At 40.0% G+C, this 16,248-nt stretch overlaps 1 protein-coding gene across 3 annotated transcripts in view; it reads right to left on the bottom strand.

Annotated features, from left to right (window-relative positions):
- Window positions 1-16,248, bottom strand: part of kdm4c (lysine (K)-specific demethylase 4C) — a 201,143-nt gene that overhangs the window by 59,555 nt on the left and 125,340 nt on the right. For all 3 annotated transcript variants that reach the window (XM_041261791.1, XM_041261782.1, XM_041261773.1), the window contains exons 13-16: window positions 8,140-8,321; window positions 7,073-7,286; window positions 3,525-3,601; window positions 220-275 (exon numbers count right to left, since the gene is read on the bottom strand). In XM_041261791.1, the coding sequence (XP_041117725.1) occupies window positions 220-275; window positions 3,525-3,601; window positions 7,073-7,286; window positions 8,140-8,321 (529 nt within the window). The remainder of the gene's footprint in view (window positions 1-219; window positions 276-3,524; window positions 3,602-7,072; window positions 7,287-8,139; window positions 8,322-16,248) is intronic.

Below are 16,248 nucleotides of genomic sequence, written 5' to 3'. Positions count from 1 at the left end.
GAACTCACAGAAAAGTGTTTCCCTCCAGAACAGCTAAGATATATGCCAAAGTGACTGCCCATTAGTTATAAGGCCTTTTCAGACATGATATTTAACTTACATCTAATATTCTCTGACAATGATTTAATCTGATTCCTGCTATCCAAAATGAACAGAAATTACATTTCTAATGCATGTAATTCCTCTCCGCTAGATTTCCAGCATAAAAACAGGCCTTACTTGTTGTCAGTAGTTTGCTTCAGTGCGCCACCTCTCAAATTGCAGAGACAGCACTCCTGAATAAAAATGAAGTAAGCACATTATATTAAGCACGTCACACTTCCATTTATTTGAGTAAAACACTTCCCCATCATTGGAGTGTCACTGTCACTGCCACTGCTATTGTAAAGCTACAAATCACAAAACTGTCAATCGGGTTGTTTATTTATTACTTGCACTAGACTGCATCACATTAATGCTGACAAACTGAAGAAAACAGACCCATTTACAACAGATTAATTAAACAAATGCAAATACAACACAACTCAAAGACCATTTTTGACTTTACATAGCCATTTATTTCCATTCAGCTTCAGTTAAGGCAGCATCATGATGGATTGTGCTAAAATGCAAGAATACTATCAGGATTGAAAACCTGGAATATTGAAGACATGCTGCTGCTACTTCAAACATATTTCTCCAGCATGCTTGATGAAATATTTTCACACCATTTGATACTTGATAATACTGAAAAAATAAAGTGAATTCTAGACACAAGTTGGTTGTGTTGACCTTGAGAGTGGTAGTTTTCAGACTATACAAAAAGCATTCTGGAATTTAGCTACATATAATACAAACTACTATAAACAGCTACTAAAATTAAATTAGAGTTACCTAAACTTGTTCACTTTACTGGGACTCAAATTATCCAAATTGTAGGGACTGAATGACATTACATTGGACGTTTTGTAAGACAATGACATTCTCAGTTGTTTTTATGTAAACTCAACTAATTTGATTTACAGCGAAGTTGTTTATTTAGGATTTTGCATCATTAGCATTAAAGGCTATCTGGATTGTATTACTACAGAGGGAGTACTGCAACTATTAGGGCTCAGAAAAAGAAAATACAAAGTAAAATATACGAAAATTAAAAATGCAACTTGAGTGTTTTATTTTTGTTTTGTTTTGTTTTAATAAAGGAAACTGACAAAATCTAAATCACACATTTCAAATTTAGTACTGTAGTTTTCTAACATTAAATCAATATAGAATATGCTATGGCTTTAACAAAATGTCTTACTAGTTACTGTTGCTGCTTCCTGTGTAATTCTTATTGCTTCAAATATTTGTTTAATATAATTGTGATTGATGTTATATTTTATTTCCATATTTATACATAAATCAGTATGATTTTCTCCTGAAGTAGTTTGGATTTAAAAAAAAAAAAAAGTTTAAATCACTAATTACTGTTAAGATTTAATGATTATTGTTGACACATATGTATGTGGTATTATTGTTCTATTCAGATGAAATAACAGAGATTATCAATAGGAGATAGGTCATTTGCTTCAGGATCCATGCTCCAGTTAATTAATGACCCCCGAAATACAAATTATAGCTTTGTTAAAAAGTAATACAAAGCAGACCTGTGACAATAAGAATGAGAATGTTGTTTGTAAGTCATGGGATGTTCTCTTGTGCTTACACTATAAATGGTAAAACATTTGAACTTAAAAACCTAATACAAAATGTAAATGCTGGCTAACCTCAATATGTATTTTTTTTTAATGGCCTGTACAGCTTCTTTTTTATTTTTTTTAATTTCTGAATTGTTCTTGGAACAATCTCTATTTTTACATAAGTGCAAACTCTTGATTTTAAAAGGCGGAACACTTAAAAATATCATACAAGTTGTTTTGACACTCATCAAAGGAACATAATTTCAAGCATGACAAGGCATTGCCTGGGGTGCAAATTAAAGCTTTTAAAAATCAATTAATAGGTAATTTTAATTCGAAATTTATCTCCAATAACGAATGTCAATGGAACTCAAACCCCCTAATGAAATATTTAATATCTAATCTACAAAATGTACAATTTCTAAGTTCCTGTTCTCTTCATCTTAATACAAAGACAAATACCATTTAATTATTTCATGCAAGGTTAATATTTTGTAATTGTTATTACTGCCTGAGGATAGCCCTTATTAACTTTTATAATTCATCTAAATTAATAAAATGATAGACCCCCACCCCCCGCAGCTCAGGTGGTGATACAACTTTATTTCCCACTGCACTTTGATCTAAATATGTAAATCACAGAAAATAAACCATTTATTTTCTGTTCCGATTAACTCATTCAACCTTTTGGAGCCCTATACTTCAGCCCAATGATACATGTATGGACAAGTCTTAGAGAGCATCTGATGGCTACCTGTTTTAATGGGAACAACCATTTTACCTTTTAAAAAGAGAAAAAATCTAAAACATATCATGCATTTTGAAACTAAAACAATAGGGGATATACGATAGATCGACATTCATTTTTTTCCCATAAATAAACTAGAGATTGAACCGTGGGATGCTTGACTTTTATAACCTTGGGCCATTTATAAGGTATTTAGATCCATCATTATATTACAGTAGTCTCCAGCTACAAGAACACCCCTCGGGAAGCAAGCAAAGAATTCTTATAGCCTAAGTCAGCCACCAGACACAATAAGTAGAAGCAAAACAAAAGGCAAGTGTATGTTAATAAACTATAATAATAATAAAGTAACAGACAAACTAACATTAATAAAACTAAAGAAAAACAACACAAGGGCAAAAAGCTTAAATCCATATGTACTACGAAATTATCTGGCGGGTGTGTTTCAGGCTATCACAATAGCAGAAGCAAAAATAATGGGCGTTACTAAGGGTTAAAATAGTGTTAATAAACAAACTGTCAAAATAAATTAACACAGCACCCCTACACACAATACCAAATGCAGCAGCATGCACATTATTTAACAGAATGGTGAAGCAACTCTCAAGAACTGGAAACACCAAACTTCTTGGTGACTTGTGTCTGATTCAGGTTTTTTTCAAGAGCTTGAACAATTTACAACTTTGTGTAGCAAGAGAAACAGCGGCGCATTTTGCTGTTGTTTACACGCCATTTTGTAGCGATGAGGTGCACTCGTGGAAATCAGAATACAAAACAATTCAATGACATGATGGCGGTTCTGGAAAGATTTAATAAACCGATCACTTTTTTTTTTTTACAAAACAGAACCGGTGTCAAGAAGGTGTTCTTTTAAGCGAAGTTCCTGTTCCTTTAGCTGGAGCATTTACAATGGGAAAAATCTGTTTTAACACAAGGGTGTTCCCTTAGGCGAAGTGTTCCTATACGTGGAGACTACTGTAATTGAATATATATGCGTAGACTACTGTAATTGAATATACCCCAATGTGTTCCTTCTGTATTTAGTAGAGGACGATGAAGATGCAGGCTTGTTCCAATTTGAATCTTGTTCAGAACTAATGAAAACTGCTACTTACTGCTGTCCAGGCGCCACTCACACAACGATTGCAGGACCAGTTACTCTGAATTTCCTGAGGGCCGACACCATAACAGCCTAGACATTTGAAATAAAAAAAATAAACATGTTTCTAACATCAGTGCAAAACTTTTAGTTCAGTTTCACTTTTTACCATTTAGTTAACTGACCAATGTCTAACTATTTTTTTTAAATGTACTTAACAGTCACACGCTATCTAGAAGTAATACAAATTAAGAGAAAAAAAAAAAATAATAATTTTTATTAGAAGATTTTTTTTTTTTTAATCAATGTCATAATTTAATCCATAGTTACATGGCTGGTGACATAAGTTACTCACATATCATAATATGCATGAATGGCTGACCAAGGCAAGATTGGTATAGCTTTGAAACAAAACGTGTATTTCTTTACCCCCCAATTAAATAACTACTGCTATTACTGCTTACTCATTTGTATTGATTATTGAGAAGAAAAAAAAAGACAGAATTAGAATTACACATGATAAACCTTAAGAGTCAGATGAAATAATGATTGATCTGTTACGAGATGACCATGTAAGTGTGTATTGTAACTAATCTGAAAAAAAAACTACTCACCTTCTAAACAAGTATAAGTCTAAATAAAGCCAACAATGAATGAGAGGAATCCTGACACATCACCCACTGGTCTAAAAACTGTATTTATTCTGTGTAAATACCAATATTCTGATTGTTCAAGACTAAACAGACTTGTTGAGCAGTACTTGTTAGCATTAATATTAGCTGAAAATGTATTCTAGTTTATCACAGAGAGATGGTAAGGGAAATATCAAATCCTGAATTGTGAAATATGTAAAGACTTGATTTGTTTAAATTGCTGGCATTTAAGTAATGATGTAAAGATTTATTATGATTGTTGTTGGCTGATTACACTTAAAGAGCAAAGTATGAAATACCACTGTTACATCAAGTAATGTACAGTATTTTTCTATTTGGTTAAAATCACTTACAAATGTATCATTTTTTGTTTTGCCACATCCTGATTTATTACACATCCCTAAATCAGAATATTTTTTATACTAAAAGCTGCTCTTGGGAGCCTCCATGATGCAGCCACGGCCCCGCCCCCTAGGGCATATACAGACTGCACGCATGGACATCGGCGCCAATTTTTTTCTTCAAGCCTGCTGCGAAGGAATGGACACAGTGACCTAGAAGTTTAATGGATAACATTTCTATATCAGGGAACCAGGTTTAAGATAACAACCTAACATTCCCCTTCAAGCACAAAACGTTATCCATTACTGAATGGGGATAGTATACCCAAGCCGTTGGAAGTACATGACTTGCAGTACCGGCAGAATGCAACAAGGACTGGGCCGATGTGTGTTACTATTTGGAACCCAAGTTAGTAAGCAACTAGGGTGAAATAAACTGAAGGGAGAAACTCACCTTCATGTATGTGCTGCAAGGGTCGACGGAGAAGCCGCACTTAGCACTCTGGTCCCAAAACCAGGGTTTTGAGGGTCTACAGCACTGTCTACAGAACCTAGTGAAGGGGCCGCATTGCATACGTCAGAGACAGATGCACTCTGGAATAGAGCCCAAGCGGTCACAAGGCCTCTGGTGGAATGACAAGTGAGCTTTTCTGGAAGGGGCATGTTAGCCAGCTGTCTAAACCGTGTCTGTGATCCAGTTGGATAGCCCCTGTTTAGACAGGGCTTAACCATAGGACTTAGCCCCGTAACAGACAAAAAAATAGTTCAGACTGCTGCCAAGCTCTTGTTCAGTCATCATAGTACGCTAATGCCCTAACTGGGCAGAGAGTGTGGAGCTGCTGCTCCTTGTCAGACTGGAAGGGAGGAGGATGGAAAGCCTCCAATTCCACAGATAGGCTGGCATGGAAGGCCAAAATGGTTTTCAGTAGGAAGGCAGGATTGGTATGAAGTGTGACTTTGGTCCTAGCTTCTGCAAAAAATATTCAAGCTTTCGCAACAGAGATTGCTTGCATCCTACCCTCCTGCTTTGCAGCGGTGATGGAAAGCAAGAAAACTGCTTTTAATGATAAATGTTTAACAGAATGTAGGGAATCAAACAGAGGTTTTAATTAAGCACCACTTTCAACTACCAGTGAGGAACAATGTCATTTACAGGTGGCCGAAGCTCGCTTGTCCCTTTCAAAAATTGTCCCATCAGAAATGGGCTCCTGGAGAGACTGTCAATTTTGACGTGGTGAGCTGAAATAGCTACCAAATAGGTGTTTAGTGGTGGGAGATTTTCCCTTGTCAAAAAGGAATTTGTAAAGATCGCAGTATAACTGCCACTCTCTAGTTCACTGTTTGTTCTAGTGCACTGGAATTTGAGACCTGTCCTCTAAATCACTGCAGGAAGAGCAATTTAAAAAAAAAAAAAAAAAAAAAACATAACAAGTGCTCTGGCTTTTCTGTCCCGTACCACATCATGGATCGTTATTGCTGTGTTACCTGTTTGACAATGTGGACAATAATCCTTACACTACCAGTGCACTAGAGCGGCCATTTTGAAAAGAGCTTTGAAACAGACTTTAAAGTCATTATATAAATAGTTATAGCAGTACCTGGGGACATGTAATGCTATATTTTTGGTAACCCTGCTACTTACTCTTTAAGGACAGGAATATACTTTGAACATATTTCAGTTTTAAAACATACATGAAAATATTAGCATGTTGTTGACCTGTCACACTATTACCTATGGTACCTATTACATATTATACATAGACTATCTCATTTTAATAAAACTGCAATAGCAGCGATAAGTCCTTTAAAATGACTGCAAAATTATTTTAATGCTGGCTCACATTTACCTGTCTTATACATGTTATTTCAAACCTATGACCTCATGGATACAATGCAAGTGCTTAGCAGTTTTGCCAGAAGTCTGATTCATTTAAAATAAATTGTAAACAAGTTCTGTTAATAATCAAAACCAAACATTTTGGACCACTGTAGTGAACCGTAAAGTTCAACTGATAGACTGTTGCAGTGTTATAAATGATAATACTGTTTTACTGATGTCATTTACAGGGACACACAAGCTCAGTTTTTAGAATGTCACTTAAACCATTAAGTTTGGGGCCCTCAGTAACTAAAGCAACAAAAAACCTGTCCAAAGAAATACTGAGAAATTGGTGGAAGTGCAGTACAGACATTTCAATTTGCCAAGGAAATGTGCAATTTATGAAGAGGATGCACTATGGGGAGCAGTGGTTTATGGAAAGATACAACCACTAAATTATTTCACATCCAAGATGCAATGAACATTCTGCAGCCAGTGCCTGAGTCATACTTGGTTTTAGTTTAAAAAAAACAAATGATCGCTGTCAGGGCTTGTGCATACTTCCCCTCGGCAGGTGAAGCAGTGATCCAATTGTTATAGGACTTAATATGGATATTCCTTTTATTGGGACCAGTAAAAGTCTTGGCTTTTTTATATAATTAACCCATTGAACAGTTACTGACATCTATCTCTAGCCTTCAGTTCTAGCACTAAATACTCCTATGTCTATTTAATGGTTACCAACACTTACTGGCATGCACCTGTACAAGACATTTGCTACAGGAGATGAGCACACTAGATCCATTTTCCTCCAGGAGGGAGCTGGGAGGGCAGGGTTCGCTGTTCTCTCTGTATGAGAAACAAACCTCTGGAATGAGGGGTTTGGTCTTGAGGCCCTTTTTGGCCTGCACTGGGACAGGAACTGACTCCATAAGTACTCTGCTTTCTTCATACTTGTCATCTTGCTGCAAATATCAAGGGCATAGGATTTGTTTAGTCATTTGGCTGTTGAACAAGATTTTTACCCAGGGTAACAGATGGAAGTGGATAGGGATTTGACTGTAATTTATATATTTAATTGCAGCTGTCTTCAGGGTTTATAAGAAAAATCGACTTATTTACCTGTATATAACCCTAAATTAATTTACAACAGTTACATACGGGACATATACTGTAAGGTAACCGTTGCGGTTTCTCATGAAACATACATAATTGTGAATGTCTTTCAGTTTAATCCCATTGTAACCTGGCATGGCATGACCCACTTTTATTATTAAGTCCTTGAAACCAAATTCCAAATATCATATTGTGCACACAACATTATGTGGAAAGCATTTTTTCAATTCTTATACTTTTGTTTGTGATGGTGGTGATGTACAAATTGTTTTAATTTCTAATGCATGGAACCTGAAAATAGTCAATAAAACAGCCACTGTATTCTGAAATACAGTACACTTAAAATAGCAACCACATATTCAACACATTTTCTAGTGTAGGAGATTTCCAGCTAAATGCGATTGCTTATTTGATTGCAACTGCTTAGATTTAATGTTAAAGACATGATCTACTGGAGCAGTTGATAACATAACATTTTCTTCAATACTCCATTCATGTTAAAGGGCAGCTTGAGAACAATGCCCAACTGAGAAGGTACACTAAGTGGTGTTTATAATACACAACTTGAATAGTTTAAAAAACATACTGAGACTCAGACATTCAGCTATCTGCACTAATTATTAATAAACTGCTCTTAGCATTTTGTCTGGGACTGGGATTAGTGATCCTGATTTGCTTTCCTATATAAAACACATTCATTACCTGGTAGTAAGGCACAAACAGTGTGCAGATAGCACAGTAAGGCTCAGTTTTGGCAGCAGTAGCATTGTATTCCCTCTCTGCATGAAAATTATGCTTTTTATTTTGCCAGAGATGAACAAGAGGTTTGGCCCATGCTTCTGTTTCGTGCACTTCTTCTTCTGCTGGTGAAACATCTGGTAAGTCTACAAGGAGAAAAAAAAAAAATATATATATATATATATATATATATATATATATATATATATATATATATATATATGTGTGTGTGTGTGTGTGTGTATATATATATATATATATATATATATATATATATATATATATATATATATATACTTTGTAAGAAAAAGGGACCTAGAATAAATCAATTCTGGAGCAATCAGCACAGAAGTAACCTGGACATCCATCATTTCCAGTCTATGCAAAGAGTTTTTTTTTTTTTTTTCCTTGTTTCAGAATCAGAAGAACTTAGAAACAGACAAGATAAGTAATAGCTATGATCATCCCCAAGAGAATCATGTTTTTACGTGTTATGCAAACCACTGCAGCACTCACATTACAAACAGTATTACAACTATAGAACCTTAAAGCTGTAATGCTCCACAAAGTTAGCTTTCTACCATAACACTGGTTCTCTGAAATAGAAATGTAATTGCCCAGAGCTTCTCCACTTGAACAATCATAAGAACATAAGAAAGTTTACAAACGAGAGGAGGCCATTCGGCCCATCTTGCTCGTTTGGTTGTTAGTAGCTTATTGATCCCAGAATCTCATCAAGCAGCTTCTTGAAGGATCCCAGGGTGTCAGCTTCAACAACATTGTCAGTTAATCACTTGAACCGGTGACGACTCCTCTTCCTTGGGGTAGAAGATGAGGAAGACCGTGAAGATGGCTTCCTACGTGGCCTTTCCTGTGCGTGTCGTCCGTTCTCCCTTAACAGAGTGACGGGGAAGAGTGCTATGCAGGGGTAAGCGATACATAGCTCTCTGTAGAGCTGCGGGAGAGACGTTTCTCCAGCGGTTCACACTGCGGTTCACCAGTGCCTCCTTTGCATGCTCTAGCCCCAGACAGCAAGAGCACCTGGCAGGCATGACTGAGTCACACAGGCTTGGCTGAGCAGCTTACTCAGGTTTTGGGTCTGTGACGGGGAGCCCCGCCCCTATGTACAGTATATTTGTGTGCCGTTTTTTATGATTTATTGTATTATTTTGTATTTATATTATGATTTATTATATATGACGGAGAAAATACATGTTTTTGTATTTTATTATTGTTTGGTAAGGAAGAACGAGGTGCCGTCCGTCATGTTAATTGTTTTGTTATTGTTTTATATTTTAAAAACCTTGTAAGGATATGTGACTGATCAGCTATTGATTATTTAACTATTTGACAGTCACACATCCTTGTTAATCTTGTGCAGACTATGGCCGAAGGGTAATAAGATAATTACTAGCTAGTTAAACCCTCGGCCAGAATATAAAGACCTGCAGCTTTCGCTGCACAGTGATGAGTGTGTGCGAGAGGTGGAACGAGTCAGGGTGAAGGAAAGTAAAACTTTAAAGTAAATAGAAAACAATTGCTAAAACTTGCTGGGTCTACACCAGCACGGTACTTACTTGTTTGTTCCGTCTGTTTGTTTGTTTTGGACCATTTTGTTTTGCGAGTTTGAGTATCTTGTTTTGTAAAACTGTTTATTTTTCTATTTTTCTCAGTTTTGCCCCACCATTCCTTGTTTTGGTTTGTGTTTCTGGTCTGATGTCACCACTGCATCCATCGTTGTCACAGAGTCTTAAAGAGGATAATGCACATTCAAAAATGGTTTACATTGCGTACTTGCAAGGGAATCATGTTACATTGTACACTGAAATGTAATTCATTGGGTTATCATGTTCTTCACCCATATAGGTAAAACTGTAAGATAAACTAAGTCACATTCATCCACAGTTTAATTCATCAGAAAATACAGAGACACTATTTTTATATCCATCAGTTGCTGGTTGTAAGGAAAATAAGTCTCCCACCCACCCCTGAAACTCAGTTGCCACTAAATCACTCAATGTGCCAAATAGGCATGTTCCTGCAACTACTTGCAACTCTAATTAATGCTTTGTATGCCAAGCTATTTTTCACTTTGATGCATTATTTAATAAGATTTCATCTTGTCCAGAAATACCTTGTGCAACAAACCTGAATAATATAAATACTTAGAACAAAGTTGAAAGAGCAAGTGATGGGTGTTACCGGTGGAACTCAAAGATAAAATGTATTTTACAAATCCTTTTGGCGAGGGATCATGCCTTACTACTGTCTCTCCTGTGTGTTAATATGACTCAACAAAAATAAAGACTTAAAAATAAAAGTAAATGTAATAAATAAATAAATAAACAGAAATGTGAATGGGATTGCACTGCTACATCCCAGGATGTTTATTTCAGTATGCATCGGAAACCACTGATAGCAGTAAGTATGACCATTATGAATATATTAAACACATTTTACAATTCTTCTTTCTGACTGTATATATACAGACAGTATTTGACATTTTTACCGTGGCACAACATGAGCCTACGTAGGGTTTCCCGTGCGTGTCGTCCTCTCTCACTTGGCACATAGCCACGGGGTGAGGCAGTCAAAAGGTTAAACTAGAAATTTAAAACACTGACTTATGAGGTTAAGATGTAAGAACCTTGTAAACAAGTAGAAACATTATTACCATAACCCTGGCTCCTTGAAATAGAAATGTAACCATTATCATATGGGTATTTACCGCCTAAATAGCTGGAAATCTGAATAAGATATAACAACACCTATAGAAAAAAGATAGAAAAAACACCTGTCTCTGTGAGGTTCCTTTGTCAGGTAGTGAATTTCAAGCAAAGACTCAACCATGAAGACCAAGGAGCTTTCAAAGCAAGTCAGGGATAAAGTCATAGAAAACCACAGAACAGGAGAAGGGTACAAAAAATACTGAAGCCTCTGAATATCGCTGTGAGCACAGTCTACCAAATCATCAAGAAATGGAAGGTGCATTGTACCACCAGGCACTACCTAGATCAGGCCGTCCCTCCAAACTGAGCAGCCGGGCAAGGAGAAAACTGGTGAGGGATGCCACTGTGAGGCCAACGACAACTTTGAAAGAGCTACAGAGTTCAATGACTGAGATGGGAGAAAATGTGCATCAGTCAGCAATATCAAGAACACTTCACAAAAGTAGCCATTACTAAAAATAAGCCATCTCAAAGTCTGCATGGAGTTTGCAACAAAGCAACTGAGTGATCATGCAAAAATGTGGCAAAAGGTGTTGTGGTCAGACGAGACCAAACTGGAACTTTTTGGTCTAAATGCCAAGTGTTATGTTTGGTGCAGACTCAACACAGCACATCTCCCAGTCAACACCATCCCTACAGTCAAGCATGGTGGTGGCAGCATCATGCTATGGGGATGCTTCTCCTCAGCAGGGACTGGAAAGCTTGTTAGGATTGAAGGAAAAATGGATGGAGCAAAGTACAGGCAAATACTAGAGGAAAACCTGTTTGAGTCTGCTAAAGACTTAAAACTGGGGTGAGAATTCACCTTTCAGCAAGACAATGATCCAAAGCACAAGCCTTGGGCACAAATTGCACCAATCCAGTATGCAAAGTTGGTACAGACTTACCCAAAAAGACTTGCAGCTGTAATTGCTGCCAAAGGTGCTTCCACCAAATATTGAGTTAATGGGTCTGAATACTTATACAATCTACATATTTCAGTTTTTGCTGACATTTACTGTAACTTATCTTACCCTTAGAAGTCTTCAGTTTGAGCATTCAAGTTTTGAATAAAATTTATTAAGCTTAAAAAAGTGTGTATGTATAATTTTGTAATTTCACAAAATGGGACACCATAGGATGGGTCTGAATACTTTTGCAAGACACTGCATATATATATGCATATGCATATTGAATTGATGATCATTAGCACCTGTTTGGTATAAATGTTTAATCATACACCTGACTATATGCCTACAAAATCCCTGACTTTGTACAAGTGTACCTAGAAGAACTGATGCTGTTTTGAAGGCAAAGGGTGGTCACACCAAATACTGATTTGATGTAGATTTTTCTTCTGTTCACTCACTTTGCATTTTGTTAATTGATAAATATAAACTACTAACATGTCTATTTTTGAAAGCATTCTTACTTTATAGCATTTTTTCACACCTGCCTAAAACTTTTGCACAGTACTGTATATATATAGAATATCATGGATGAAGGCTATATTTGCATCCTGAGCCATTCAGAAAAAAAAAAAAAAAAAGTCCTCATACCACAGTAGTGATGTCAAAAAGTGAGAATTCCTTTACAGGAAAATATACTTGAACTTTGACCCATTCGACTCCTCGAGATCACAACTTTCAATTCAAAACACAACATGTCTAGTTTTCAGTCACTTGACAACACCCACAGTACATAAATGTTCATTAATGATCAACAAAATGAGAATACAGTACAACATCGCATATCTGACCCCCTGTGGCAGGGGTACAGGAAGATAAATGAAAAGGTCGGATTTGCGAACATCTATAGAAAAAGTATTTACACATCCATAAATAGATTAGTAAACAAAAACAACAAGCAAACTGATTTAAACATGGGGAAAAGTTTTGCTTTAAAACTAAGCAAACATAAACAAGATTAATTAGGCTACAAATACATAGTGTTGCTATGCGGTTTGCTATAAGCCATCTCCACACAAACCTTTTTTTTTTTTTTTAATACAAAACAAAAAGTAAATGTACAGTAACCTGCAAATGATGGCTTCTTTCCTAACTCTAGAAGTCCCTGCCTCCCTGGTTCTGCTTTCTTAATATCTCTGTCACGGTACTTTGCGCTCTTTCTTGATATTGCCAACAGCCGGATAAGCAGCTTGGTTTCAATATTGCTTTGGCTATTTTAAACTAATGGACGGTAAGCATTGCTTTTATGAAGCACTGGTGTATTGAAACGTCACTGCTACACGCAGCTGACTAACACACTGATACAGCCCGTCTCTCTTAAAGGAGAAAGCACCAAAAGGCTGATTGCTATAACGCTTTCTTTCTGTTTGCAACGTGGAAGCTGCATTTGCTGCCAATGCCATTACCCTTGTAGCCTACTTAAAATATTTATTTTTTATTTAGTGAGGTGGTTAATTGATCAGGGCGGTTATGTGATGGTCGGATATGCAACGTTCCACTGTACGTTGAAAAAAGTTATGTAAAGCTGGTACATTCATATCTCAGAGAAATGGATAGGAACTGGGAATTAAAACAAGGTAAAGACAATCATCCAAATAAAGCTGAAGCACTAATGAATAACGACATAGAATTTCTGTACAGCACTGAAACACTAAGTTCAAAAACAAAACACAACAACTGTACTGCTGAACCTCGTCTTCTTTAACACTAGCATCAGAAGGGTATACATGTGTGTAACAAAGTGCCCGCCCCTGTGTATATTATCTGTTATGTGTTGCGTGTGGTGTGTTTAAATGTTGGTGTATAGACATTGGTACACGGGATATAAACGGGTCTGTGTAACACGAGTGTTTAAAAATGTATATGTGTATTTAGGCACGAGGATTGCACAGCACTTCACGTGCAAGTAAAATGTAGTAATATGTGAGCACGGGGAATTGCACTTTATTAATTCACGTGCTGGGATTCAAGTGAATAATTAATTGGTAATTGAATCCCAGCACAATAGTATATATAGATGCACGTTGGCACATACTGGGGTTGGGTGTTCGGTGAGCGGAGAACGGGATTGGAGACGGAAGAAATTAGTAGCAGTAGTAATAATAATAATAATAATAATAATAATAATAATAATAAGAGGAGGAGAAAGTATCCGCTCACCGTGTTTGTCAGTGTCTGTCCGTGCACCGTTTTGTTAAGTTTAGTCTGTTTTCGTTTGTCTATTTATTTTGGCGTAGAGTGCCGTGTCCTGTGTTTTTCGTGTTTGTGTAAACCTTTTATTTTGTATTAAACCGGCGCCAACAGGCGTCTTCATCACTTCATTTCATCCGTCCTGTGTTTTGTGTATTGCATTACCTTTCCTGGTTCTGACGCCGCCCACTTCGGCCGTCTCTGTGACACGTGGTGTCAGAAGTGGGATTTAACAGCGCCTCCAAGCGTCAGACCAGGAGAGGTTTTTTTTTTGTGTGTGGGAGAAAAAAAAAAAAAAAAAAAAAAAAGGGGCGTCTTTGGATTACAAAAAAAAAAAAAAAAGAAAGAAATGGGGAGAAGCAGGAAAGACGATAAAGAGGTGAGGGACAGGGAGGAGGAGTGCCGCCTAAGGGCCAGACATCCCCGGCGATGTAACCAGTCCTTGCCGGGGTGCCTCCTCTGCAACCAGGACCATCTCTTTGCCAATTGTCCCTTCCGCTGCCCCTACCAGGAGGGAGAGGAGGAACTGCCGCAGGAGAGGAAGGTGAGGAGGTGGCAGAGAAGGGGAAAAGGGAAGAGGAAGGCAGAGGTCCCACCGCTGTCTCCACAGCCGCACCAGTCCCCTGCAAGTGAGGGAGAGCCGCACCAGTCCCCTGTTTCAAGGGGAGACTACACACCGCTCCCACCTCCACCACCAGGAGACTACACGCCGCTCCTACCTCCATGGGCAGGAGCAGAGCAGCAGGAGCTGCCTCTGCCTCCGCCACCTCCACTGGCAGGCGCAGAGCAGCAGGAGCTGCCTCTGCCTCCGCCACCTCCACCGGCAGGCGCAGAGCAGCAGGAGCTGCCTCTGCCTCCGCCACCTCCACCGGCAGGGGGAGAGCAGCAGGAGCTGCCTCTGCCTCCGCCACCTCCACCGGCAGGCGCAGAGCAGCAGGAGCTGCCTCTGCCTCCGCCACCTCCACCGGCAGGCGCAGAGCAGCAGGAGCTGCCTCTGCCTCCGCCACCTCCACCGGCAGGAGGAGAGCAGCAGGAGCTGCCTCTGCCTCCGCCACCTCCACCGGCAGGGGCAGAGCAGCAGGAGCTGCCTCTGCCTCCGCCACCTCCACCGGCAGGGGGAGAGCAGCAGGAGCTGCCTCTGCCTCCGCCACCAGCAGAGGGTGAATGCCTGCTGGGTCCCTGTCCACCAGCAGAGGGTGAATGCCTGCTGGGTCCCTGTCCACCAGCAGAGGGTGAATGCCTGCTGGGTCCCTGTCCACCAGCAGAGGGTGAATGCCTGCTGGTATCACTTCCCCCACCAGCAGAGGGTGAATGCCTGCTGGTATCACTTCCCCCACCAGCAGAGGGTGAATGCCTGCTGGTATCACTTCCCCCACCATCACGAGGAGAGGAGCTGGAGCTTCCTCTGCCTCCACCTCCATCAGGGGGAGAGGAGCAGGAGCTGCCTCTCCCTGCACCAGAAGGGCCAGGACTAGATGCTGGCGGTCCTCAGCAGCCCTTGCATAGGCTGCTGAGGGAAGCACGGGGAAGAACCTCCCGGCTGCAGTGGCCGAAAAGAGGGCCAACACCCGCACCCCAGCTTGTCCTGACTGCCAGCCTCGCTTCGCCCAAGGATGCCAGCCTCGCTTCGCCCAAGGATGCCAGCCTCGCTTCGCCCAAGGATGCCTCTGCATCGCCTGGGGTTGCCCGCCGCTCTGCATCGCCTGGGGTTGCCCGCCGCTCTGCATCGCCTGGGGTTGCCCGCCGCTCTGCATCGCCTGGGGTTGCCCGCCGCTCCGCATCACAGCCGGAAGTACTGTGGCCGGAACCCCACGAAGGGGAGCTGCCGGCCACGAAGAAGGGGGAGGAGGTCTGGAGACCGTCAACCCCAGCAGCAGTTTTGCTGCCGGAGAAGGGGGAGGAGGTCTGGAGACCGCCAACCCCAGCAGCAGTTTCGCTGCCGGAGAAGGGGGAGGAGGTCTGGAGACCGCCAACCCCAGCAGCAGTTTCGCTGCCGGAGAAGGGGGAGGAGGTCTGGAGACCGCCAACCCCAGCAGCAGTTTCGCTGCCGGAGAAGGGGGAGGAGGTCTGGAGACCGCCAACCCCAGCAGCAGTTTCGCTGCCGGAGAAGGGGGAGGAGGTCTGGAGACCGCCAACCCCAGCAGCAGTTTCGCTGCCGGAGAAGGGGGAGGAGGTCTGGAGACCACCAACCCCAGCAGCAGTTTCGC

This window comes from Polyodon spathula, chromosome 1, assembly GCF_017654505.1.
Source record: "Polyodon spathula isolate WHYD16114869_AA chromosome 1, ASM1765450v1, whole genome shotgun sequence".
Taxonomy (NCBI): domain Eukaryota; kingdom Metazoa; phylum Chordata; class Actinopteri; order Acipenseriformes; family Polyodontidae; genus Polyodon; species Polyodon spathula.
The sequence above is the reverse complement of the archived record's forward strand: the minus strand, read 5'-3'. Positions and strand labels throughout refer to the sequence as shown.